The 26,449-nt window shown below is 43.8% G+C and overlaps 2 protein-coding genes across 2 annotated transcripts in view; one reads left to right on the plus strand and one right to left on the minus strand.

Annotated features, from left to right (window-relative positions):
* Nucleotides 1-1,885, minus strand: part of PAN3 (poly(A) specific ribonuclease subunit PAN3) — a 78,930-nt gene extending 77,045 nt beyond the window's left edge. The window contains 2 exon segments of the mRNA XM_014249570.2: nucleotides 1,443-1,789; nucleotides 1,791-1,885. Of these exon segments, the coding sequence (XP_014105045.2) occupies nucleotides 1,443-1,789; nucleotides 1,791-1,870 (427 nt within the window). The 5' untranslated portion in view covers nucleotides 1,871-1,885.
* Nucleotides 1,886-9,717: 7,832 nt separating this feature from the next.
* FLT3 (fms related receptor tyrosine kinase 3) overlaps nucleotides 9,718-26,449 on the plus strand; it is a 43,765-nt gene continuing 27,033 nt past the window's right edge. The window contains exons 1-4 of the mRNA XM_014263290.2: nucleotides 9,718-9,790; nucleotides 22,497-22,621; nucleotides 24,124-24,326; nucleotides 25,112-25,227. Coding sequence (XP_014118765.2) covers nucleotides 9,736-9,790; nucleotides 22,497-22,621; nucleotides 24,124-24,326; nucleotides 25,112-25,227 — 499 coding nt within the window. The 5' untranslated portion in view covers nucleotides 9,718-9,735. The remainder of the gene's footprint in view (nucleotides 9,791-22,496; nucleotides 22,622-24,123; nucleotides 24,327-25,111; nucleotides 25,228-26,449) is intronic.

Below are 26,449 nucleotides of genomic sequence, written 5' to 3' on the forward strand. Positions count from 1 at the left end.
AAAAAAAAAAAAAAACAAAGGCAAGAGAGTCTTCACCTTGAATAACTGAAGTTTAACAGAAATCTGGAAGTGTTTTAATAGAAAGCATTATGCAGTACTATATTAAAGGCTCGTCCCGAAAGGGGAAACAGTGCTGTGCTAATGTAAGACACTGAGAAGCTACCAACTGCAGAGGTAAGACTCAGTGGCACAAGCTCACCACACCTGGCAAAATAACAATTGCAGGATCCTGAAAGATTTATCAAGCACTAAAAACCTACATAGAGGATGTTCAGCATGGTTGCATCTTAATTTCAGAGAAAAATATGGTTGTGACCATTTAGTAGCTAAAGCATTTAACGTAAATAAATGCTAGGTTTGTGTCAAAAATCAATAATGCAGCCAAGCTTAATATACTCATGTAAAGAGGCACGGCTTTTCTGAAGGAGCATGTTTTCCTAGCCTGCCAAATGCTGCTTCACCTACAAAACAAATGGCTATTAAAATCAGTTTACTACCAGCTCCATCTAACTATCAGCCTGCACATCAGGAGCATGCACAACCAACCAGCACCAGCAGCGCAGCTCAGCATGACATACAGGCTATGTGAACTCTCACCATTTGAAAAGTGGCTGCACATAAGGGCTGAAATATCTCAGAAAAAAATTCTGAAACAATTTCCGCTCACAGTAGTAAATAACGTAGGCATCTATCACAGAATCATAGCAACATTAACGATTAAGGTTAGAAGGGATCTGGGGATCATCTAGTTCAACCTCCCCTGCCAAGGCAGGATCACCTAGAGCAGGTTACAGAGAAACCCGTCCAGGTGGGGTTTGAATGTTTCCAGACAGGGGGACTCCATAATCTCTCTGGGCAGCCTGTTCCAATGCTCTGCCACCCACAACATAAAGAAATTATTTCTCATGATGACGTGAATCGCAATTTACATATATATATTTTTATATATTTGTTGGTTATTTTCACATTGTATTTTAGCTGCAATATTTAAAACTTCCAAGAGCCGACACTCAATATACACTGTTCGGAAGAGCTTATCCAAGGGTACCGCTCCACAAAGCGCCGTCTCCCTGCGCCCGGCCTGACTCCGGGCAGGGAGGGAGTACCCGAGAACCTGCACCAAACCTAGCGCTAGAGGGACGGATGGATAGCTGCCCGGGAGTCCCTTGAAAGCCACACAGACGGAGCTCCTTCCCACGAACACCTGCCCGCTCCTTCCCATCGGTACGGGCCGGGTCTGCTCTGGGCAGCCAGCCCAGCCCCAGTCCGCCCGTGCGGGACGGCCGCGGCCGGGCGGGCGGCCCGGGGTCCCCCGCCACCACCATGGCTGTTGTTATTTGTTTCCGGCAGCACCGCGGCGTGTCGGGGATGAGGAACAACGCGCCGCCCGCCGCCCCCTCCCGGCAGCGCCCCCCACCCCCGGGCCGCCCCGCCGCACTCACTCGCCAGCCGCGGGCCATCCAGCCCCCCGCCCCCGCCGCCGCCTCCGCCGCCTCCCGCCCCCAGCTCGGCTTTCTTAGGCCCCACCACCGCCGCCGCCGGGCCCGGGCTGGCCCCGGGCGCCGAGTAGCCCGGCCCGGCGGCGGCAGCGGGTGGGGGGATGCCGAGCGGGAGCCCGCCGAGGGGGGGTGCGGCGGGCCCCGGGCCGGCGGGGGCGGCGCCCGGCTCCTCATGCAGGAACTGGCACTCCTCGCCGTAGAAGCAGGTCTTGTCCTTGGCGTAGTAGCGGCAGAACTTCAGCTTCACGGCGCCGCCGCCGCCGCCGGCCCCCGCCCCCCCGGCCGCCGGGACCCGCCCCGCCGCCCCCCGCCCCCGGCGGCGGCCCCACCACCGGCGACGGCGACGAGCAGGGCAGGCCGCTGCTGTTCATGGCAACCGCCCCGCCGCCGGGGTCGGCACCATGGGGAAGGGGGCGGGCAGGGGGAAGGGGCGCGGGGACCGCCGTCACCCCGGGTCCGGCTCCGGAAGGGGCAGGAGGAGGAGGAGGGGGCGACTCCGCGCCTCTTAAAGGGGCCGCGCGGCCCGGGGCGGCGGCGGCGCCTCCTCCTCCTCAGCGGTCCCGGCGCTCGGGGTTGTTTATGCCATTTTCCTCTTCCTGAGCGGCCGCGCCTGCGCCGGCGCGGAGCATCCTGGGTAGCGCCGCCGGCCGGGCCGGGGAGGCGGAGGGGGAGCCGGTGCTGGGGGGGGCGGAGGAAGGGAGGGGTGGCGGGATGGAGCGCGGGGGCCGCGGAGCCGCGGGCTGCCGAGCGCCGCCGAGCGCCGTGTCCGGCGGGGCGCAGCGCCGGGGCCGGGGCGGCGAGGGGCGTTAACCGCCCGCGGCGGGGGGTGGCGGGCGGCAGGTGCCCCCCGGCACACGGGCCAGCCCCCGCCCCGGGGCCGCCCGGCTCTCGAGCGCTCTGCCGGGCTGGACCTCGAGCCTTCTCCCGCATCGCGGGGCCGAGGGCAAAGCACCGCCCGTCCCAGCAGGATCCCAAGCGGTTTCCCTCCACAAGAGTCTCGTACCTCTTTCCTCTTACCGAGAAACCGCACGGCAGGCTGCTGGCCGTGCCTTGCCTGCTGGCACAACGGGCGCGCGGCCTGAGGGATTCTCCCTCTCCAGGTGACGAGACGCAGTTCTTAAGAAAACGTTTCACGGTCTTTTCCCTGGAGCTTGGAGAACTTTGTTGCGTGAATTTCAACTGACTCTCTCGCAGTGCTACTCAAGATTTAAATTTTTTTTCAATTTTTACTCGGTCAAGTCGTTGGGATATCTTGTGGTGCGATCACTGAAATAGTGTGTGTATACGTAGTTGAGAAAATATAAGTTGAAGTGCACTTGGCATTATTTTGGTAAGAAAAACATTTACTGCAGAATTAAGATTACTTGTTGTCTATCATAGCCTTCTCTCTTATTAAAAATGAAAGGAAAATCAGGGCCTGCCTAGAAGATGCTTTGACAGTTTGTGTGAAAAGAAATTTAAAAATAATGAGTGAGCTTGTCTCATTGCAATGAATCAAAGTCTTTCTTCCTCAGATAGTGTTCAAAGACCTTGGGAACTAAACGTGCCTTAAGCTGAAATCTCAAAATCAAAAATTTGGGACAGAAAACTAGAAAAAGGACAAGACTACAGCAGTCCAATCAGTTTTAGATTGTATACCAAGAAGACAGGGTGAGGATATTATCTCTCTGTCATTCCTCAACACTTTATGGGCTTTTAGTTTCTTTCAACAGTATGGCAAAGAGCTCACAGCTTCTGTCTTCCTCCAAGCTTGAAAAGTAGGCCAAAGTGTGGAAAGACCATGTCTGTTTCTCCATTAAAATCTCAGTGTCGGAACTCAGACAAACCACAGCAGGCTCCACAAAGGAGAAAGACCTCAATAAATGCCTCAGCCATGAGAAACATTTCAGTCCCAGCTTGTGCCTTCTGAGATAACCAAACTCAGTTTGTTTTTATTGCACAGATGGGTCCCAGCTGCTTTAGGTGAGGTGCCCACAGCGCTGTTTGGTTGTGTATCACTCAGCCCCCTGGCATTAGTGTTACGCCTCTGAGGACTGAAAACAAGGACTTAATTTCACTGTTTATTTGTTTCACTGTTAATTTCACTGTTGCAGCTACGCGCTGTGCCTGCAGGTGACACTTCCCTCAGCTGCCGTGGTGAAGAGAGAGAGTCTGGGAGTGCATTGTTTTTTCTGCCTTTGTCCTGCTGATTGGTGCCCTGGGAAAATGCCAGCAGAAGGTGGAGGTCTCAGGCAGATGGGAACTTTAGGGTTCATAGAGGGGAATGGGAGGTAGAAGGTGTTGGGTTGAGGTAATGCCAAGTGTGAGGGGGAGACAGGAGCCCAGTATCATCCTCCGCTTAACCCTTATTGTCATAGACTATTTATCGCTTCATATTCCAGGAATGATATCCCTTGGGAAACATCCCTCCCCAGAGGTCAAACTGAGTAGAAAAGTTGCATGTAAATGTGAGGCGGTTTGAAGGGGAGGCAAAAAATGTTAGTTCGGGAGAGGAAAAATCTCAGCTTTCACCCAGAGTTTTCCCAAGATCTGTGGGTCTTTTGTCTGGAGCTTTAGTATTGTGGATTTAATGGTATCAAATTATCTTACAAGAGATTTGATGATACACATAGGGTAATACCTTTTCTGGGTAAACTGGTTGAACGTGAAGTTTATTCTTCCAAGCAAAGACTTGAGATGCATAGCCACTCCCATAGCTGAAGTGTATTCTAACCTGTGTTTTCAGCCTTGTGAATCTGCTTTTCCCACAGCTCTTTTGCTGATCTCTGCATATGTCTAATATTACATGTACATGGTGAGGTTAGGAACAAGGACAAACGGGCTTGTGTGCGCACGACCCACATTTATTCTATCTGCATGCTGTAGCACAGGTTCAGAGCATTCCCACTGGATGTGGGAAGAGCTGAGGTAGTGGACTGGGTGGTAGTGCATGATCCTGCCAACCTGAGTGCCCAGCTAGCAGTGAGGTGTGCAGTATGCTGCTAAGAATGCTGGGGTTCTCCCCCACCAAAGTCAGCCTAAGTACGGTACCTGAGCCACTAAACAGCAAAACAATGTGGAAATGTCCCTCGTCTTTTCTGCACTATCTTGGCCAGAAAAGCAGAACCAATAATGGGAAGAGGCTCAGGGTGGTATGAGCCTCTTTTTGTGACTCTGGCAAGCTTTCACCTCTCCTGTCTCTTCATTTCTGTTCACTATATACAAGGACGTGGCCTGAAGACTGACTTGTAGGAAGTGAGTGTCCTTGTGGGAGCCTGACATCTTCTCATTAATCATGATCCAGATTCTGATTTTTATTGCCTGTTCCTGCTGGTCAGCCAGAGTGCTGAGGAGGCCCACAGACCATTCTCTGTCTGTTTCAGCTTGCTCCCCTGCTTCATGTAGTGCATGGAGATGTATTATGCATTCCTGCAAAGGTGTGATTGATGATATTTTTTTCACAAAACTAGGTCCCCTGATCATTGCAGCTGGCACTTCTGTGGAGAGTGTTACTGTACTTTGCATGAAATTCAGGAAGCAAGAGGAAGGAGAAACAGATAGATACCCCTGGGTCTTGTCCCACTTTGTAGTTAAGTGATAACTGTGGTGTGCTTTTCGACCCAGAAAGGGAGAAATACCACTGTATGCATGCGTGCAGCCATAGCCAAGTGACAAAGTTTTTATGAGCTGTGCCAGAAAGGCAGAACCAAACATTATAAGATGAAAAATCGAGGGAGGGGGAGGGAATCCTTGGAAGGGAAACATCTGCCAAGAGCTCTTTTTTTTCCAGCCAAATCGGCTTACAAGTGCCAAGCAACTCCCGCCTAACATTTGAACCACTCTTGAGAAAGCCATGTTCGCTACTGAGAGTGACGGTTTCTCTTTGTGCCAACCCAGAATTAACATGTTTATTAAATCATGTGGAAACAGATCTTTAAGTGCAGGCTGGCATCAGATAATGCAAATGAATAACAATATTTTTAAAGAGAAAGAGTTACTGTAGCTGACTTTTTTTAAGGGATAGGCAAGACAAGTTTTGTAGGTAGGAATCTAGTTTAACCAAAAAAGTAATGTGTGAACACTGGGTTTTTTCCAACAGTACCAGTTGGCTCTATTAGAAGATACTATCTCTACTTACAAAACTAGCCTCAGTATTATTGAAACAGATCAAAGGAAATACTTCTAAAAAAAGTTTTCACATAATCTGAATTTAACTTTTAAAGTCTATCGTTATAGTATATAATTAAGGAAAAAAATAGATGGGATCAGGGTCCACAGTAATATTAGACAAGAATTTAGCATTTACAATTTTTTCATAATTGCTAGTAGTTAGTATTTTTTTCAAATAAAACCTGATACTTCAGGATATACACCAGCTGCTGTCTGAAGTCAGAGGGTGGTTGCTACTCTTCAGGAGATTATTCCACAAAACTGGGGATTTTTTTTATCAGCCCGTAAAATATTTGAGAATTACTAATATGTCAGTCGGGATATTGGACTGCATGCAGTGACCTGCTGTGGCAATACTCAGGGGTCCCTAACTGGGCAGTTGGACACCTATTGATGGACTTTACTAACAGTAGCTGGAAGAAACCAGGTGTTGCTCCCAGCCAGACTCCCATTCATGTGCAAAAAGAAATTCATTTCAACTCAACTTCAACAGTGAAGTTTTGAATTCAAATCAAGTTGCAAATCAGGAGTTGACCCTGAAGTGCTCTTCCTAACACCTACATTAATAATGTATGCTAACACTTATATTAATAATGTATGGGGGGAGGTCTAGCCCTAAGCTAGAATTAGTATGAGCACTAAAATGTAAGTCTAGTTTCACTGTACTGGTAATCCAATTGTATGGTTTAGCTAGAGAATTTCTTACCATGTGGCTGCTTCCACTGGCATAGGCTTTATCAAACCATTTCATTGATGGCCAACCAGGATGTGACATAAACTGGATAAAATTCTTGATAACAAAAACCACTTTCTCATGGTGGAAAAAAGCCCTACTCACTCAAAGAATGCTTTACTATCATGTGCATGTGCATACCCTTTCTGACCCCAGCATCTTTAGGAATAAGCTAACATGGCAGAATTTATAAATATATTTTGGCTTAGTTCAGTAGATATGAGCTGTCCTAGTTGATGGTATATTTCACAGAAACTTTTACACTGAAAATCTGACATATACATTAAGACTTCTGATACCAGATCAGCTGAATCGCCAGCAACACAATTTTATTATTAAACAGTAGTTTCTCCTTGTCTGAACCACAAAAGAGCAAAATGTCTTCAATGGAGTCCTAGGAGCTACCAATGCTGAATCCATTAGGTGGAAAAGAAAACAAAGCACTTGGGTCACTTGCCAATTTTAAATCAAAGGACAAGTATCTACCTGCCGGGTAGATATGCAAGTGTTCAGACACATCTTTGTCAGGCCACTGTACTGACAGTGAGCACTCAGTGGCTGGGATAGGTGCAAACTGTCTATCCCTGTTTTCTGAGGGCAAAACCTGTTTATGAGTGTAGGGTTGAAAGGGGTACAGGAAAGTACAAAACATGTAATCGATAAAGATGTTGAACCAGTTTGGTCCCAAAACTGATCTCAAAACTAGAACGCCACTTGTCACTGCTCTCCACTTGGACATCAAGCCATTGACCACAATTCTTGAGTGCAACCATCCAGCCAATTCCTTGCCCACCGATTGGAGCACAAAATTTCATGCAGGACAGTGGCCAATTCTTTGCATGAGTCCAGGTAAATGATGTCAGTCACTCTTCCCTCACACACCAAAGCTGTAACCCCATCATAGAAGGCCACCAGATTTGCCAGGTGCCATTTGCCCTTAGTGAAGTCATGTTGGCTGTCACCAGTCACCTTCTTAGTTTCCTTGTGCTTTCTCATAGTTTCTAGGGGGAACTGCTCCATGATCTCAACGGACACCAAGACTGACTACACTGGTCTGTAGTTCCTTAGGTCTTTCTTTTTTCCTAAAGATGATAAGGAATTGTGGTATCTGGTAAAGGATTTGTGGTGAAATGGCTGGTACTGATTAGCCTCTAGAGGAGACGGCTTTGGGGGGAACCTTATCAACATGTAAATATCAGATGGGGGAACCAGACTAATTTCTGTGGTATCCATTGACAGGACCAGATGCAAGGTGCACAAACTGAAACAGGGAAAGTTCACTCTGAATATTAGGAAACATTTTTGTACTGTGAGGTGATTTAAATGCTGAATAGATGGCCAGGAAAAGTTACGGAGTCTCCCATCCCTGTTGGTATTTAAAACTGTACTGGATGTGCTCTGGGGCAGCCTGTGCTAGCTGACCATATTTTTAGTGTATATATATATATATATATATATACTCTAAAAATATGTGTATTAAAAATATACTAAGTAATATATATTATAAATATATAATTATCATTAAATATATATATATTTATATAGAGATAAATATATATTTTTAGTATAGCACTGGATTAGGCAGTCTTCAGAGGTGTCTTAAAACTCATTCATGCTGAGGGACTGTGTACCAGGGTGGGCTGTGGAAAAAAAAGGAGCAACCTGCCAGCCAAGAAAGCTTGTGACCAGTATGGTATTTACCTGTTTGCATCAATTTCTTTAATGCCCATGGAATCCTATGCTTCTTTTTCTTATTTTTGCATCCTTGCAAATATGTACTTCTCTAGTTTTCATATCATTTCAGCTCCTTTGCACTGCATAACACACAAACTTGTGCTCAGCAACACAATACAATGCTATTGACTCAGTGTGTCTAAGGCTGCCTTGTGAGAGATCATGCATTCATATCCATGAACAATGCTGGTCTCTGTGCCCCATTGCCCCTGCAGTTACCTTCAGGATGTTTTCTGTGTCTTCTTTTAGCTATGGTATGTCTGTCTAGTTCTGATTCATCTACATTTTTATTTGACTTGCCTAATGCAAGAAAGTATTTTATTATTGATACCGGGTATCAGTAAAAAATAAAAACCCTAGATATCATCTCTGAGATGTTTCTGAGAACACTTTACCAACACTGAGTTTATTTGCTTAGGGATTCTTTGTATCCAGGTTCTGAACAATTGCAGAATGAATGCTTAGTCCTTGGCAAGTAAAAATAACAACTGATGAATAATAAAATATAAATATATATATAGAAAATACAACAGCCGAGTAAATAATAAAACTCCCTCAGTCTATCCTGGGGGATCATAGGGGAGATGCTCCAGCTCAGTCCTTGAAACTGAATCCACTTTCTGCCCGGAGACTGTGATGCATAGCTGTGCAAGGTAGGGAAATTTGTCTGCCTCTCTGCACTGTCCTGTTCTGGTACAAATCAGTGGGGCTCGCTGGCACCAGCAAGTTCAGCTACACCTGGGCCAGTTCCACCTCTTACTCACCAGTGTCCTGGAGCTGATGAGGAGGCAGCTCCTGAAGCACTATGTTCCAGGGAAGGTGAGCAAGGACAGGCTGAGGGCAGAGGGGCTCTGCCTTTACAGGCTCGTCTGAGCCTGGGGGCCTTTATCTTTATCCCCTAGATAAGTAATCTGTGTAACAACTTCAGGACATCTGTAGCTCACTTTGAACCTTCCTGCAAACAGTGCTAGTTCCCTGTTCCCCCTGGTATAAGCACAGCCTCATGCTGCAAACCTGCCCCTGCCTCTGCCTGGGTGGCAGGATCTCAGAGGTGACCGCAGCAGGTCCTCTGTCACCAGCAGAGCAAGTGTTCACCAAGCATGGGAAACCTCCCTTGGCCTGCCAGGACAGATATGGCAGGGTATTCCCATGGTGTTGCACAAACTTCATTTGGATTTTTTTTTTTTTTTGAGCTCTTTAGCTTGGCAAAACACTAGGTCTTCCCCTCATCAGGACTTGTAGAAATTATGCTTACTGCCAGCACATGAAAGCAGAAATTGTAACTGCTTCAAAAATAAGACTTGAAGTGAGATAGCAAAAAGTTTTCTGCACCAAATTTACATGAGAAAATATGTAAGTGTGAGCAAAGGACTCAAGACTGAGCAGCTGAAGTGGAGGCAGCTGCTCAGTTTTGTGGAGGCATCCTCTGACAGAAGGAAGATGCTCCCCAACCCCCAGAGAGGCCCCTCTTCTCCACGTCCCACAGCTGTTTCCTCAGGTCTCGAGCCCTCTCTTTTGAAGAAGTGGTTTCACTGTGGGCAGTGACATGCACCCTTAAGGCAACCACCTGCAGGCTCAGTTTCACTTGTGGGGCCAGGGGACTGCAGGGCACCACCAGCCATGACAGCGAGCCGGCCCCACGGCTGCTCCGCTGGAATTCCACTTCAGCTCGCAGGTGAGGTCTTCTCATTACACTCCTCAGGCCCTTTTATCTCCACTTCCCTCTCTCTTACTGCATCCCTTCACATATTTCCTTTCTTTACCCTTTGATTTCTTTTTCTCTTGAATCTTTTATTTTCTGTCTCACCTTTCTTCTCTCTTCTGGTGATGCTTTTCTTCCTCCCATCACCCTTATCTCTCCCAGCCCAGCCTGGCTTTTGCTCTTACTGCATCTGACACATTTTATGCTCATGGCAAAAACTATTTAAATTACTGATTTTTTTTTTTTTTGTTCTCTTTCTCCTGATGTAAATATATTTCCTGCTGTTAATGCGAGCTTGACCTGAACACTTTTAATAATATACCTGCAATTTCCCACATAAATAATCTGTGAATCAGATACTTTAGTAGAGCGAAATATAATGGTGCATCATTGTCTTATCAGGTTTTGTTGTTGTTTAGTGATCTAAATAGAGGAAGGCGTGATTTTAATATATAGAATGTACCTTTGTTTACTCTTAGAGTGAAGAGTTTTGGAATTTAAAGCTTGATTTCTTCTACTGAAAATCAGCCCAGCAATTAACTGTTAAGAAAAAAAGGAAATAGCATTTGTTTCTATCTCAAATGCCTGAAACTGTTTTTTTCTAAAATTAATGGTTTGTTCCTATCAAAAATGATCTTGCTGATTCAAAATCCAGGACTGAGTGCATGTTTTTCTCCTGATTGATATAGTTCTGATACACACCTGAGAAAGTTTGTTAACAACCTGTGGTCCATTTTCAGCTCCATATACAGAGATAATATTATTTACTTCAAAGAGAAATTGTTAGGTATTATTCATTCATGGTTGAAAGTCTACATGAGCTATTTGAAGAGAAGGTGGAGTAAAAATGAAAATGAATATTTTATGATCTCATGCTTTGCATGTCTGCTGATACTACTAAGCAAACCCTGTCAAAGAGAGATTTCTGTATTTTCTTCTTGACTGAGCTTTGCTACTTTTACAGCCTGCATAACAAAAGAAATAAAAATTATTAGCATCTGGGATGTGATGGTGCCCAAAGGCCCCTGTCAGCATGGCTAAGAGATGGTTCTGCAGAGAGCATAAGGTGTGATTATCCTCCAGGAGGACTGCTGTTCTTTCTGTTGAGGTATTATTTAGTCAAGACAAGGTGTACAGGGAGGCAGTGTTTCTTCTTGTAAGGCTGGCTATTCTAGGGGTAAAAATGCAAATGCTTTTGGACATACAAAACAGCTAGGATCTGAAGCATCAGAGACAGAGTTGACAACAAAAATCCTGAGGACTGCTAGTTCCATACATGTCTCTAACAGATCACTCTTAAAAACAATTTTGTAAATAATGTTAAGCATTTAATGAATTACATATACTGTCTTAAAAATGCCTATGTCCCCTTTAAGAATCTGTTGTCTAGAGATAAGACTGAGTAATAAATTGTGCAGACAACAGATGGTATCCGTATGATGAACCAGTATCATCAGAAGTGGCAACATGTAACCAGCAAAGGGAAGCTAAACCCTAATAACACCTGGAGGAAAATCTCCACAATATCTTTACACTTAAGGCAGCAGGTCAGTCTTAAAATTACAGGCTCAGAACTGCAAAAGTTTCAAGAAAGAACAAGCACTGTGCCTGTGTTATTTGCTGGAAATAAATGCTCCCCAGCAGCAAGAAATTTAATTCCAAGAACTTCAGAGAACAATATATGCAATATATATGTAAATACAGCTATATATATTAAAAGCACTATTCTGGTTTCTCATCTTACGTTCTTCTGGTCACCCCAAACAAGAGTTTGTGGCTAAAGGGAATGTTATCCAGCATAAAATTAGCCTTACCTTGGTGGATGAGGTAGAAGCATGGATAGGGCCTGGGAGCAGAGGCAGTAGTAGTTTTGTGTTTTAAAAATTAGAGAATTTTATAAAAAGATACTTTCACTGACTTTTCTCATCAGAGGAAGTTTTCTACTGAAAACTTCTCCTGCTCCCTTTTTTTTTAATTGCACCCCTTTCTTACTGAGAGATGTTCATTAAACCAAATTTCAGGGCACCTGAGAGAGATTAAGACATGAGCAGCTGCCTAAGATCTCCCTGTAACTGACAAATGAGACGAGATTGTATATGAGCAAGGACTGCAAACTCAGATCCCAGCAAGACACAGATTTGATTATGGTGTGTCTGACTGCACAAAAACTATAGGGCAGTACTGTTGAGAATTCCCTCACAGAACATACCAGTGTCCATTACATTCCTATGGCAGAGATCCTGGAAAATATGAGATGGGCCAGCACACTTCTTTTGTAGGAGAACCCAGAAATATGTGGGACTCAGCCACCTGCAGGATCTGTTCAACTCCCAGCAATACCCTGATTTCTCTCCAACAAAACAGCTGACAAACATTCCAGAGCAAGTTCAGGCACTGAGCCTGCCACTGGCAGGAAGGTGAAATCAATGAGCACCCCAGGGGGAATCAAGTTTGATCTTGTTTCTTTCCCAAAACATGCAAAAACTTGGGTGCAAGCTGCTTGTGAATGTTGAATAAGGCCAGTACATGGTCTGCTCACTCAGGAAAACTGTTGGGCCCAGCAGACCACATATTCATGGTCATCCATCACCATATATTTCATGGATCAGAAGATAAGGTATCACTTCTGAAGACTCCTGAAGGTGAAAGGACTGTGAAGGAAAACAATTATTTTCCAATGGAAGTAAATGCTACTTAAAACTATGGGTGTTTAGATTCTTTTGAGGTTTGGAGCTGTTTGCTTTTCCCCTTCTTTTCTTCAGAAAATCCTTCTGGTTACCCATATTCCAAGCTACTGAGAAGGAGGAAGATGCCCAGAGTGCAGCCCAACTTCCTGGGCTGCCCCACATGTGTTGGATGGGTGCTGCTGCTGTGGCTGCTCAGCAGAGGCAGGTTTGTCAGCAGAGCAGAGCTGTGGGCATCCTGTCCTGCTGCAGCATCCATTTCAGGAGCCACTCCTATAATGACCCCCAGAATAATATAGCATGGAGCACCTGTTCACAGGCTTCTGAAAATGCATCTCTCAAAATGCCTGGAACTTCATGAAAATCACATTTCAGCTGAGAAGCTGGTTTTGATCACTGAGTTGATTCAGGTTTTCATAAAATCTTCTTTTAAAACTGCTGAAAAAAATGAGCAGGGCAAACAGACAGAAAAGGTCGCTTATTGCCTGGGTATTTAGACCTATTAGTGTTGTAAAAGTAAGACAGTGTTTACTCCTTTGGTGGTAGATAAGATTTCTAATGTGTGAGATACAAGGGCTAGTTTGAAAAGTGATTTATTGTTACAACATGCTCTATAAGGAATATGTTGGATTTTACATTTGTACAGCTGATTTGGAATTGCACTTATTTTTAACCCTAACCTCCTAATGAGACAAATTAGAAGAACTAGTATTTATTTTGTTAATTTTTACCATGGTTAATTCCGAATAGCAAGTATATTTTTTCAAATACCTTAGATTTATTTTTGTCTTTTTTCATTTTGCAGCAAAATTGTTCTCTCCCACTCTCCCTCTTTCTGTCCATTCTTCCTCCATACACACCTCACGCCTTCTGTGTTCCCTGCTCATCATTCCCTCTTCCGGGAAAGTAAGGACAATATCACCTAATCTGTTATAGAAACCTGTTTTCATTTAAAAGGGAAGTTTTACCATACTAGGATGACAAGGAGTATCAGTTCTTTATCTGCCATCTTCTGTTTTCATTTCTGTTTCAGGCAGATCTTTTTCTCTTTCTTGAATATGTGTGAGGACTCTTATACCTTTACCTTTAGATACTTAAGTTAAAGTAGCCTTTGCTTGCAAGAAGTTAATAATTCCACTAATGTCAGTAGAGGTGCTAGAGTGTAATGAGACTGGAGTATTTAAACACGGAGCAGTTAGGGGGAAAAAAAAAAAGAGTTAAAGCAAACTTACTTATGTCATTAGATGAGACAGATCTGTTTACCTTACTCCAGGGTTGTCTATCCAGCTTCTTAATAGCACAAACATGCCATTCTCATGAACAAACATCCCCTAGAGAATAGTCAAGGATAAGGACAGCCCAATGCCACTTTCTGATTCGTGGAAGGCCTCTGTGGTGGCATCACTCCAGTGGTTCTTTGCCCACAAAATTATGCAGTTGTTCACACAATCACAGCAGGGTTGAAGAAAGGACCCCTGGAGGTCATTTGGTCCAACCCCACTGCTCAAGTGGAGCTGCCTAAAATCATCTGCTTAGGATCCTGTCCAGGTAGTGTTTCAATACCTCTGAGGGTAGAGACCACCACCTCTCTGGGCAATGTGTGTCCATGTTTGGTCACTCACATGGTGGAAAAGTCTGTGTTCATTGCCTCTGTGTCACTGGGTACAACCAAGAAGAGCCTGGCTCCATCCTCTTTGCACCCTCCCTTCAAGTGTTTGTACCTCTGAGCTTTTTTTTCCCTGCACTGAACAGTCCCAGTTCTCTCAGCCTTTCCTCATTGGAGAGATGCTCCTGTTCCATAATCATCTTTGTGGCACACCACTGCACTTTCTCCAGTGTGCCCATGTCTCTCTTAGACTGAGGAACCCACAACTTGGCACAGTACTCCAGGTGTATCCTTGACAATGCTGAGTAGTGGCAAAGGACCTCTGCCTGCTGGCAAAACACCTCCTAATGTGGCTCATTGTTCACCATACTTAGTGGGGTGAAAAGGTAATGTGGGAGCCGAGAAGAAGCTCCCTTGAGAGGATGGAAGATGTGGACAAGAAGCAGAAGAAGAACCAGCCACAATGTAGGCTCTTCCTCAGAGAGGTTGCCATGGTAGCTGAGGTTCACTGTGTTTTCAGCCACTTTTCAGCCACTTCCCAAAAATGGGTGTCCTCAGCAGTTACAGTTATTCTTTGCAAACTGGATCACAAATGGCTGGAATGGCCCCAAAGGTGGCTAAAGCAGCAGGGATTTCAGTGAGCTCCCTGTGAGCACCAACCTGAGCAGTCAAACTAGGTTGTTATTCTTCCTGACTTAATGAATGCTGAAATCACAATGCTTATCACAAAGCATGGTTTGGATATCAGTCTGTAATAACGCCAATAGGAAAATTAATCAATAACAGTGGATATGTAATACTATCATGTGAAAAATACACCTGCACTTCCACTCATTGTTAGCTTATTTTTGCTACATAAGGCACTGAATCTAACATACCTGTAAGGGATCGGTAAAGAACAGGAGTATCTGCTGACTCATAGCTCAACAGAGGAGTGTAAAATACATGCCCCGTGTGATACCTTATTTGAAAACTTCAGCCACCTCAATTATTCCTTGATAAAATCTCTATGTGATTTATAAGTTGTCTGCAATGAGCCATAGGCTGGGTTGCTGACTGTCCTCCTCTAAGAAGATAGGTATTAGCACTGAAAAGCATAATTGTATCTAAAAGATGAAGCTTGCTGAAATCTGTACCAAGATTTCTTAGGATATAACAAGACAGAGGAAAAATTGAAAACAGTGACCAAATTATTAGGTATTTATTTTAAAAAACATGAAACAGCAAATTTCTTGCAGCTGTTTTCATCTGGGACCTGAAAATGGAGGGTTCATAAAAAGATGAGGAAAATTTAAAATATGGAAAATAAATTTGTGGACAGAGTTTTCCCCATTGCTTGTGTCTGACTGTTGAAGTAGGTGGGTCTTGGCAGTAGTTTTCTGAGGCAGATTGAGGAAACTTCTCTATTTCTCATATGTTGAAGAAGATATTTTAGATTAAGGCACAGATTAAATTTGGAAAGACTAGGGAAAGCAAACTTCTTAGGAAAGACAGTGTGGTTTCACTGCAGAAACCGACATAAAATGGACATTATCAACCAGTTATCAACCCTTTGCTGAGACTTTCATTGGATGCATAGAAATGGTTTACTCACTGTGACAACAAGTTCTAGTTTAATCTCTCTTCTGAAGAAACTCTTTTCAGACCACTATAATTAACAGGGGCACAACCTACAAAAAGGTGTTCTTCTGAGAAAGAAGTTTTTACTGTATGAGTTGTTCTTAGGAAAAGAAAACCCAAACCTTTTTCTATTTCTTTTTTTTTCAAAATCAGAGAATCATAGAATCACTTTGGTTGGAAAAAACCCCTAAGATTATCAAATGCAAGCAGTAATCCAGCACTGCCAAGTCCACCACTAAATCATGTCCCAAAGTGCTACATCTGCACATCTCCTAAATACCTCCAAGGATGGTGACTCAACCACTTCCCTGGGGCAGCCTGTCCAAACTTTCTCAAAGAAGTATTTTTCCTGATACCCAGCCTAAACTTCCCTTGATGTAATTTGAGTCCATTTCCTCTCATCCTTTTATTTGTTACCTAGGAGAAGAGGCTGAACCCCAGCTCACCACACTTTCTTTAAGGTAGTTGTAGAGAGCTATTAGGTCCCCCATGAGCCTTCTTTCCTCCAGGCTAAACTCCCTCAGCCGCTCCTCATCAGACCTGTGCTCCAGAGCCTTTCCTAACTTTTTAAAGTATTTTTAAGCTTTCTGTCTTTCAATAAAATAACAGAAAAATGTTTGCTAGAGACTGCATGGAAAAAAAATTTAAGAAAATAAAATCTGTCATAAGCGATTTAACTAATGCATGAAAGAATTTACATGGAACCCCTGTGCCACGTTTCATGCCCTAAGAATATAAAAAGCAGGGTGTCTCCTCTGCAATCACCCAGGAGCCAGAACTGGGCGAGTTGGGGGTCGGCACCGTGCCTGTATCCCGAAGGCAGTCCCTCAGGAGCGCCGGGATGCGCGGGATGTGAGGGATGGTGCGGGGTGTGCGGGATGTGAGGGATGGTGCGGGGTGTGCGAGATGCGCGGGATGTGCGGGATGGTGCGGGATGTGCGGGGTGTGCGGGATGCGCGGGATGGTGCGGGATGTGCGGGATGGTGCAGGATGTGCGGGGTGTGCGGGATGCGCGGGATGGTGCAGGATGGTGCGGGATGTGCGGGATGGTGCGGGATGTGCGGGATGGTGCGGGATGCGCGGGATGGTGCGGGATGCGCGGGATGGTGCGGGATGGTGCGGGATGTGCGGGATGGTGCGGGATGTGCGGGGCCGCAGCTCCCCCTGCCGCCCGCACGCCCCGCAGCTGCTGCGTGTCCCCGCAATGACACTGTCCCGGGACAAAGAGCGCGGAGTGCCAGCGCCTGCACCGGGGGCAGAAACTGGAGAGGAGCCGGAGAGGCGGGGGAGGGGGTAGTGGCAGATGCAGGTGGAAAAAATAATCCTCGCGAAAGGCTGCAGGCCACGGCAAACAAGACTGGCAAGCGACCGTAACATTCCAGGATGTTGTATAGTATCAGTGTTTTATTAATTTTTGACTCGGTACACAGACCCGAAATGAGCACTTTCTGAAACCACACGACCTCCCCTGCTCCACTCTTTTTGCTCAGTGATTCAAGTCTAGAGATTCTTGTCCCCTCCCTCTAAACCCTCACACAGAGCTATCACTCTATAGGCTTTCCTTTCCATCTCAAATCTCAATCATGCTTGAGCATGACTGTGAATAATTAAATCAATTCACGTGACATTTATTGTAATTAACTGGTAAGACCAGATAAATGACTGCTCCTGACCCAGACATACCCCAGCCAGTGTTACAACAGCTGGTCACAATTAGCATGAGCTGCAGCAGAGCCATCTTGTCACCCACCTTGCTTGTTAAACCTTGTTCTAACATGGTTATTATTCCAAAACACAAAGCAACACCTCTGGCCCCATCATCATATGAGAAAAAACTCACAAGGGGCATATTTTTCTGAGATGGAAGTTATTTAAGCTGAAAGGATGAAGATGCTGAGGAATGTGCAGCTTTTTGCACACTTGCTGATGTGCAAAAAGATGAGGAAGGACAAAAGTTAAGTTTGATGGGAGAGAAATAAGATATGGTTAAAAGGAAGGAATTAATTTAAGATCAGTTCTTTTTGCCTGTCCTGCCTCCCCCTGATTTTTAGCATATTTGTATTGAGTACAATTCTCACTTCAGGATCCACCACTTTAGGGGAGATTGAGAAAAAGGTTACCACATGCAAAAGTGGGGTTTTTAAAGAGTTAATGAATGAATATGAAGCTCATCCATGCCACTACTTTCTAGCAAGTCATGACTTTTTTTTCCTGGAAAAAAAAAGTTTTCCTGGAAGAAAAGTTCCTTCTACCTCCCCTGATCACAAAGAAAATTTTGGAAAGTTGATCCAGAGAGTCACACCCATTGGACATAGTCAGAAGCCAAATAAGACCCAAATCATGGTTTGCTTTATGTAAATCTTCTGAGCTGTAAAGCAGGGTGGAAGATTGTTCTATATCTAGGAAAGGCCTGACTGCTATGTAAAATATTAAACACCCTGAGCTGAACACAAACACAAGATGCATCCCTTGGTATGAAGAGAAAGGTTTTAATCTTTCACTGTTCTCCTGTTCCCAAGCTATTGTGTTCCTGGTAAACTCAGACTTTCAGCATATTTTGGAGTGGTTTTCCCAGTCTTCCAAAGGCTACTTTTGTCACCCCCCCATTTGAAAATAAAATTTTGGAAGCAGATGCATTCATCTGATAGCTGAACTATAGCTTAAACAGAGCTTCTTGGTTTGGTATCTCTCCAGGAGATTCAAGCCTCTCTTGTCAGCACCATAACACTTAAGCTCCCTTTTTGCCTTTTACAGGCATTTCCCCAAGCATGTGCCAACACTTCTTTATGAAGTCTTGGTTCTGTCTATGGCAACTAGATGTTTGTTTGACTGAAGTGAGAACAAGATTTCTCCTGCTGCCTTTATTTTTGTATCACCTATAAAAAGATAATGAAGATAGAAAGCAGAAACAAACATTGTTCAGAGGCAGCAATTTACTTTCATTTCAGCTTCACTCTAGTTCAGCAATAGACAATATGATTATGCATGCTACATATTTGATATTCTTTACCCTGTGCTTTCAGCCTCTGCAGATCTTAATTTGGGTTTTCAGGAAGATGGCTGATGTGCAGACCATAACAGCAGTCCTTGAACAGGTCAGATAGAAGCTGGAAGATTAAGACGGCAAACCAGAGCATTACCATTTTCCCAATGTTTCTTTTCCTGACTTTACTTTTTCTAAAAGGCTCATTCATGCTCTGATCTTCTATTTTGTCCTGTACAAGTCTTGAAGACTTACACAAGTTTAGGCCACTCTATATCATGTAAATACTTCTTACTATCGTATTACTCATCTGTTTCTCACTGCAAATCACCTGGAATCACGTCAGGTTCAAAACATCCTTCCTTACCCTAAAAACCTTCACAGGAATAAAGGTACACCACAGCAGTGGCAAGCTGTTGCAGTTTGCATGAAAAGAAGTCCCATTTTCACCTACACATGAGGGTGTCAGGGTGCTCACTACTTCCAGCATAGTCCCACATACCGTCCTTTACTGATGCAGTTCCAGCTCATCAGACACTTTGTTTGCATGTCTCACTCACAGTCTGGCTGCTACAGCTGTCTAACTTTTAGCTGCAAATCTGCTCCCTGTTGGTGTTTAAATACATCCTTCCCTTTCCCTGTGGCCTAAGGAATCCCTCTAACAAGGCAACATGAGCAAAATAGAGTAATGCCACATTGGGATACACGGGCTTAGTTTGTACAATCAGAAGTTAAAATTATTCACAAATCAGAAACCTAAAGCAAGGGAATGCTCAGCAAGCCAAATGAGTTGAGCTTTTGAGGTCATATTTCCAGGTGGTTTCTGCTGGTGTGTTTTAGAAATCAGAGGACATAGGTGGGTTTCCATCAGCTAAATCCCTGGCCATGAGCCAGGTGAATGGTCTCTGCTTTAAAAAGGGTAAAAGCAGAATCAGCCAACAAACCAAGAAAAGTGGGGAAAGCTGAGCAGAGAAGGACTTGGTGAAAGGCTAAGGAGGGAGCTAGAAACCTGAGTTGCACTGATGGAAGGAATTCAGCATGCTTGGTGTAGATACCTAATGCATACCTGCCTTTCAGCTGCTCTCTGGCACTCCCTGTCTCAAGAAGTGCCATTATTATTTTTATAGTCAATGGATGGAGATACATGTCTCCACAAAAAAATCATGTTCATCTTTCTTAGGGATGACACAAAGGGTTTTAATCAGACATCTGTAAAAGCAGACCATTGCCTGTGCATGCTGTGGAAAGGTGGCACCCAAAATGAAGTGTATGTTGGGTGCCTCAATGAGAAAGACTCAGCCTTAATACACTTTGGCAAGGAGAAGAGGTTGTCAAAGTGTTGCCAGCTCAGAGCTCAGACAGTTCCAGAAGACACAAATGGCAAGGAGGAGATGGCAACAACTCTTACTAATTTCTTCCTGCTCCCAGTTTTGCTCCTTCATTGCCTGCAGAAAGAGACTCATCATATTCATCCTTCAAATACTTTTTGATATATTTACCTTTTTTCTTCTTTCAACTCTGCTCCTAGCTTTATGTGCAACCATCTCAGGAGCTGAGGGGGGAAAAAAAAGAAAACAAAGCAAAAAGCCAAGGCCTGAGGGCATAAATCTTTCAGGGTGCCAGGAGAAAGATGTTATTTTATGATTCACTGCTTATTTGTACTGTTGATGGCTGGCTTTAGGGAATTAATGGAAATCAGATGCATTTCACCCAGCCAGTTATACAGTCGTACTTCTGTTTGGTGTAGTGGTGGGTACATGGTTACTGTAGCTCTTTTAAGGCTAGAAGATGACTTTCAATCTGCAGTCCCTGCAGAAAGGCTTATAGGAAACAATCTGGAGAGATGATGTCTTTGAGGAATCAGAAGCTTTCTCATTCTGTTCTTTAAGCATAAGTATAAAGGAATTCTGCTATTCAGGGCATCTGCAACTCCTCTGGGCAGCCTCATCCAGTGCCTCAACACCCTCCCAGTCAGGATTTTCTTCCTAAGATTTAATCTGAACCTGTCCTCTTTCAGTTCAAACATTCCCCCTTGCACATCACTACGTGCCCTTGTAAAACATTCCTCTCCAGCTCTCTTCTTGTGCCCTTCAGGTGCCTGCAAAATGCTAGAAGGCCTCCCCAGAGCCTTCTCCATGCTAAACAACCCCAAATCTCTCAGACTGTCTCCATAGCAGAGGTCATCCTGACCTCTGATAATCTTTGCGGCCCTCCTCTGGACACGCTCCAATGACTCCATGTCCTTCTGTGCCCCAGAGCTGAGCACAGCACTCCAGGTGGGGTCTCACAAGAGCAGAGCAGAGGAGCAAAATCCCCTTCCTTGACCTGCTGCCCACGCTGCTTTGGATGCAGCCTAGGATGAAGTTGGCTCTCTGTGCTGCAAGTGAACGCTGCCAGCTCATGTTGAGCTTCTCATCCACCAACTCTCCTGAGTCCTCCTGCCCAGGGCTGCTCTCAATCCACGTTCCACACAGCCTGTGTTTGTGCTTGGGATTGTGCTGACCAAGGTGCAGCACCCTGCACTTGGTCTTACTGAACATCATCACAGGCTCACCCCTCAAGCCAGCCCGGGTCCCTCCCTTCTCTCCAGTGTGTTGACTGCAGTACACAGCTTGATGTCATCAGCAAACTTGCTGCGGTGAACTTGATTCCACTGTCCATGTCATTGATAAAAATATTAAACCATGTTGGTTCCAATTCTGACCCCTCAGGAACACCACTGCTCTCTGCTTGGACATCAAGCCATTGACCATCCAGCCAATTCCTTGCCCACCGATTGGTGCCTCTGTCAAATTCACGTCTCTCCAGTTTAGACACAAAATTTCATGCAGGACAGTGGCCAATTCTTTGCATGAGTCCAGGTAAATGATATCAGTCACTCTTCCCTCACACACCAAAGCTGTAACCCCATCACAGAAGGCCACCAGATTTGCCAGGTGCCATTTGCCCTTAGTGAAGTCATGTTGGCTGTCACCAGTCACCTTCTTAGTTTCCTTGTGCCTTCTCATAGTTTCCAGGAAGACCTGCTCCATGATGTTGACAGGCACCAAGACTGCCTGTCCTGTAGTTCCCCTGGTCTTTTTTTTTCCCCTTTGAAAAGGAGACTTATGTTTTCCCTTTTCCTATTAGTGGGAATTTCACAGGATTAACACAGCTTCTCAAATATGATGGATAGGGGCTTACTCACTTCCTCTGCCAGCTCCCTCAGGATTCTCAAATGCATCTCATCAGGTCCCATGGACTTGTTCACCTTCAGGTTCCTTAGATGTTTTCAAATCTGATCTCCCACAGTAGGTAGTTCTCTATTTTCCCAGTGCTTGCCTTTGCCTTGTGTGGGAATTAAGGTGCATGATCATTCTCCATCTCACAGCGGGCAAACACTGACCTGTGCTTCAGAGTTTGGTGCTGCAGGGTTTGGTGCTTTCCAACACAAGGATGAAAAAGGGAAGTGCAAGAGATCTTTTGTGTTTGGTAACGTTGTTTCTAAAGGAACCTCCATAACACAAAGTGGCTTTTGTCTTTAGACTTTCTCTGCACAATCATGGGACATATTTCTAAAGTGTGATGTGCCTGTGCTTTTAAAAGGTTCTCCAAATAGAGCTTCCACTCAGCTTCAATACACAAATGCAGAGTTAGCAAATTCATACCGTATGTTTGCATATTCAGTTTGTTTATTTTTAAAAAGACGTAATCTTTTTACAGTTTTGTTGTATTTTAAATGAAAATTACTCTCCCATAGCAGAGATATAGATTTTATTGCATATGTTTTCTATTTCTCTTTTGCAGTTTTTGTTGTGACAGCAGTTGCTTTCACTTCTGCAGTGACTCAAAATACATCTGAGATCACGTGTGGGTTTATCAGTCAGAAGGATGAAGGTTCAGGAGCACCAGAGACATCAGTATCTCCTAAGGTGATATAATAGAGAACAAGTTGCTTATAAAATGTTCCTATCCATTCCAGAAATACCTTCCCAGGCACTTACAAAACCCTAAACCTTTAGAATGTGAGGGCATCGCAGCCAAAATCCCCAGTGTTATGCCAAATATATCTGCAGAAGGTTAGATGGGTATATATCTCACAATTCATACTTGGAAACTGTGAATAGTTAAGTACCACTTTTCTCTAAAACTGGCTTTTTAACTGATATCTTGATGTTATCTTGTATCAGCATGCCTGAATATTGCTGCATATTGCTGGCAACATATCAGTGTAAAAATATATATGAAAACAAGTGCCCTTAAGAGGAGGAGACTGCCAAGGCCATGGTGTGTGTGTGTGCCATGGCTGCTGGGACTGACAGGGAAGCTGTACCACCCTCTATTCCCACCACCAAAGCCCATAAACTCCTACCAGGTCCAAACCTTGACTTAGACACCACAGCTGAACAATGAATCAAATACAATTTTATTTTCTTCCCTTGACTCAAAATGGTAGAAAGCAAGGTGGAGGTGGTGTGTAACTAAATTATAAATCGGCTGAGACCTGTGGTTAAAGTATTTCCTGAGGATTCTTGTTTCAAGGAAGTCTTATGAAACCTTTTTCTTTCCTGAACAAATAAATCAATAATTCAAATAACAAATGAAGGTATAGCAGCCAAAGCTGTGCTGTCCTTGTATCTGACAAGACAGAATATGGCTGTTATTTCTAAGTTCTTCTCAGGTCAAGAGAAAGGAAAAAGGAGAGAGGCATGAGAAGAACCTACCAAACAAGCAAAATGGGGATGCAATGAGCTCTGTCCTTTCATAAATTTACACTGGATAAAATTCACCCAACAAAGCAAGCTCCTCTTCAGATGGAGCTACTTAATTGCCACCTTTCTCTGCAGTTTATCTTAGAGACTCATAAATCCATTGGTGGCTTTCAGAATGACTGTGGAAGATTCTGTTTCTGTTTGCAATTCTCATTCAGCTGTACACAGGGGTGGGGAAATGAAAAATATGACAGCGTCCAGCCCAAATATTCCTTAACCCTGTAAAGCCCCCAAGGAGTTGAGGAGCAGTCTAGCCGGATGATGCAGTGACAAGCAGTGAGATGCTAAAATAAACTAAATATTCTGACCCTGCCTTTGTATCCAAGTTGCAAGAAATATTTTATTACAGTTCTGTGTCTCCCTATGGTTCTAAATATCAGGAAACAAAATCAAGTGTAAAGAATAACCTGTATCACCAGCTGAAATTATCATGGCTCTGGCTAAGACTGTTCTGTGGTGTCTGTCTAGAGAACAGAATTGACTAATTCAACAGGAACCCTATAGAGTTTCCTCATGCAGTAGAATTAAACATATTTATTAATATGTTAGGTGGTAGAAATGAAAAAAAGAGCATCCTTTAAAAATATTTGAATGCAAAAAAAAAAAAGCAAATAAACCTAATTGCTAATAAATACCTAACAGTCTGTCGTCCTGCATTGCAGGTTTCTAATATTTTGGAAGATCTTGGGTGTTACTTGAGTTTTCAAGGAACAGAGAACATCTACCAAGCAACTAAAAATGTGGAAGTCAACATATTTGAAGATATTGAACTAAGGATAACAATGAGCATTTCAAATATCATTTCATGCTTTTGGTTTTTTAAAAAGAGCAAAGCCTGTAAACTTTCTTTTGACTCAGAGAATAGGTAAGTCAAGGGATGTACTGGATCAAAGATCCTTTAAGAGATCTTTTCTTTTAGAATGCAACTTGAATGTTTTCTGTGACTGTGCCTGTGTTTGATTTCATGTTTTGCATTATCTTTTTCAATCTCTTAATCCTTAACTGTTGTCACCCAGCAGCACATTACTGATTGTCATTTAAGTCAATGTACACATCTGAATCATAAAACCAAGAACATTTTGAAATAAGCTTGTTCTTTTAATTTGTATGGCATCATGCATAGGGGTCCCCAGGCACTCTCTGACAGTGATGGATTTGAGCTTTGCCATGCTTGTGAGGAAAAATTGTGATTTTATAGTCAAAGCAACAGAGGCATGAAGAATTATGGGACTTTTAGGATCACAGTGCAGATCAAGAACAACAGTGACAGCATTCTAACTCTCACAGCCAAACCTGGACTGGAACCTGAGAAACTGCATAATTGCCTCCTCATGCAAAACTTGTAGAATGAGACTGTAGGTAAAGCATTTGTCTGTGGAGCTTCTGAACTGCCTCAAGCTCAGGAAGGTCATCCTTCCCGATGCTCAGCACTGAGCATATGGTACTATGGCTCTAAGTTCCTGTGTGCTGCTTGTGTAGGAAGATATATTAGGGAAGTATTTCAGGTTGAAGGGCACTGTGTAAATAATGAATGCCAGTATCTTTGAAGGGTTTTTGCAAGCACTAAAAAGCTAACATTTAATTGTGTGTGCTGCATATTACCTTCTTCATATTAGAGTGACAAACACAACTTTACTTTCTGTTTTATAGATATATAACATCTTTGGCTTTTTCCCAAATAAAAGAAGGACAAGCTGGAAAATACACCCTCTTGGTCATGAGTAAGACTGGCAATTACACAGTAGTTGTGCCTGTTCTCATCCGAAGTAAGTATGTCTACATGAAAGGGGTCATTCCATCAGTAGGAGCAAGGGCAGAGGCTCAAGTTCAGTCAAAGCAATGAAGCTTTCATGTGCTACACTTCAAGCTTCTTCCTAGATTAGCATAGCACTTGGAGCTGTCTTTGGAGGCTGAAGTCAGAACTACAAACCACGTGAGAGTCAGCTTTCTCTAGTCAATAAACCATGCAAATGAACAAATAAAGATGTAAATGTGCAGAAGCTTTCTTCTCCCCTGTGAAAAATTCCCCTCTGTGTCAAAAGGGACAGATTGATGGTGTCTTTTTTTGTGCTTTCAGGGCTCATGGGCTAGATTTGTTAGCTTTCATTTTAACCTGTTTATTGTTGGTTTTGCTAGCTGGGTTGTGATCTGGACCAAATGAGGATGTGCCTTTGATATTCTGGGCACACTTTGACCTGCTGTCACTTTTTCACTTGTGCCTGCTGCTGGTTCTCTCACTTCTCTCACTGCTTTTACAATTCTGGGTGGCAAGAGGTACGCTGAGGAAAGGGGAAAGAAAAGGTCCCTCTTCTCAGTGCTAGCTTTGACTTGTTCATTTTCTTTTAAAGCAAAACACATCAGTTCTGCAGCTGCCCAACACAAGCATGCTCGAGAAGCTGAGGTTTTAGCTGCTGTTAAATACTTATGACAGAGCACCTGTGAGGTGCAACTTCTTAAAAGGCTCCCAGTGGGAGTAGATTTGATTGAGTTTTCTCAGGGTTCCCACAAGAGATATCTCTGATGCAAAGGCAACAGCTGCAACAAAGTGCAATCTTCTGTTTCTAACTAGGGGTGTCGAAATATATCTCAAAAAAACCCCATAAACAAGCATGGTGGCTTGATTTTTTAACAGAAAAGGAAGATTATATTATTTTGTCTGGAGAGGGATAAATTTAAAGATAAAGTTTAAAACTGCAAAAAGAAATTTCAAAGGTAAAGCCACAATCCAAACAGCTGAAAGACTAGCAAGCCCTTCCAGGTTTAACAAGAGCTCTTACTTGCCTTGATTTTAATAAACTGTGACTAATCAATATTTGTTTTTCCCTCTTTATTGGTTTTTAAAGTATTTCTTCTGCTTAATTTTTTTTTCTCTCTCTGGTGTCAGAAAAGTCACCTCTAATCTCCCTTTTTTAATTTGGAAACTTACTGCATACCTCAATTATAATTTTAACAGCTTCATTGAGGGGACAAGGTATTAAACTTTTCATT

Source organism: Pseudopodoces humilis, chromosome 2, assembly GCF_049639895.1.
Source record: "Pseudopodoces humilis isolate 2021_Gansu_Grassland_sample_001 chromosome 2, ASM4963989v1, whole genome shotgun sequence".
Lineage (NCBI taxonomy): Eukaryota > Metazoa > Chordata > Aves > Passeriformes > Paridae > Pseudopodoces > Pseudopodoces humilis.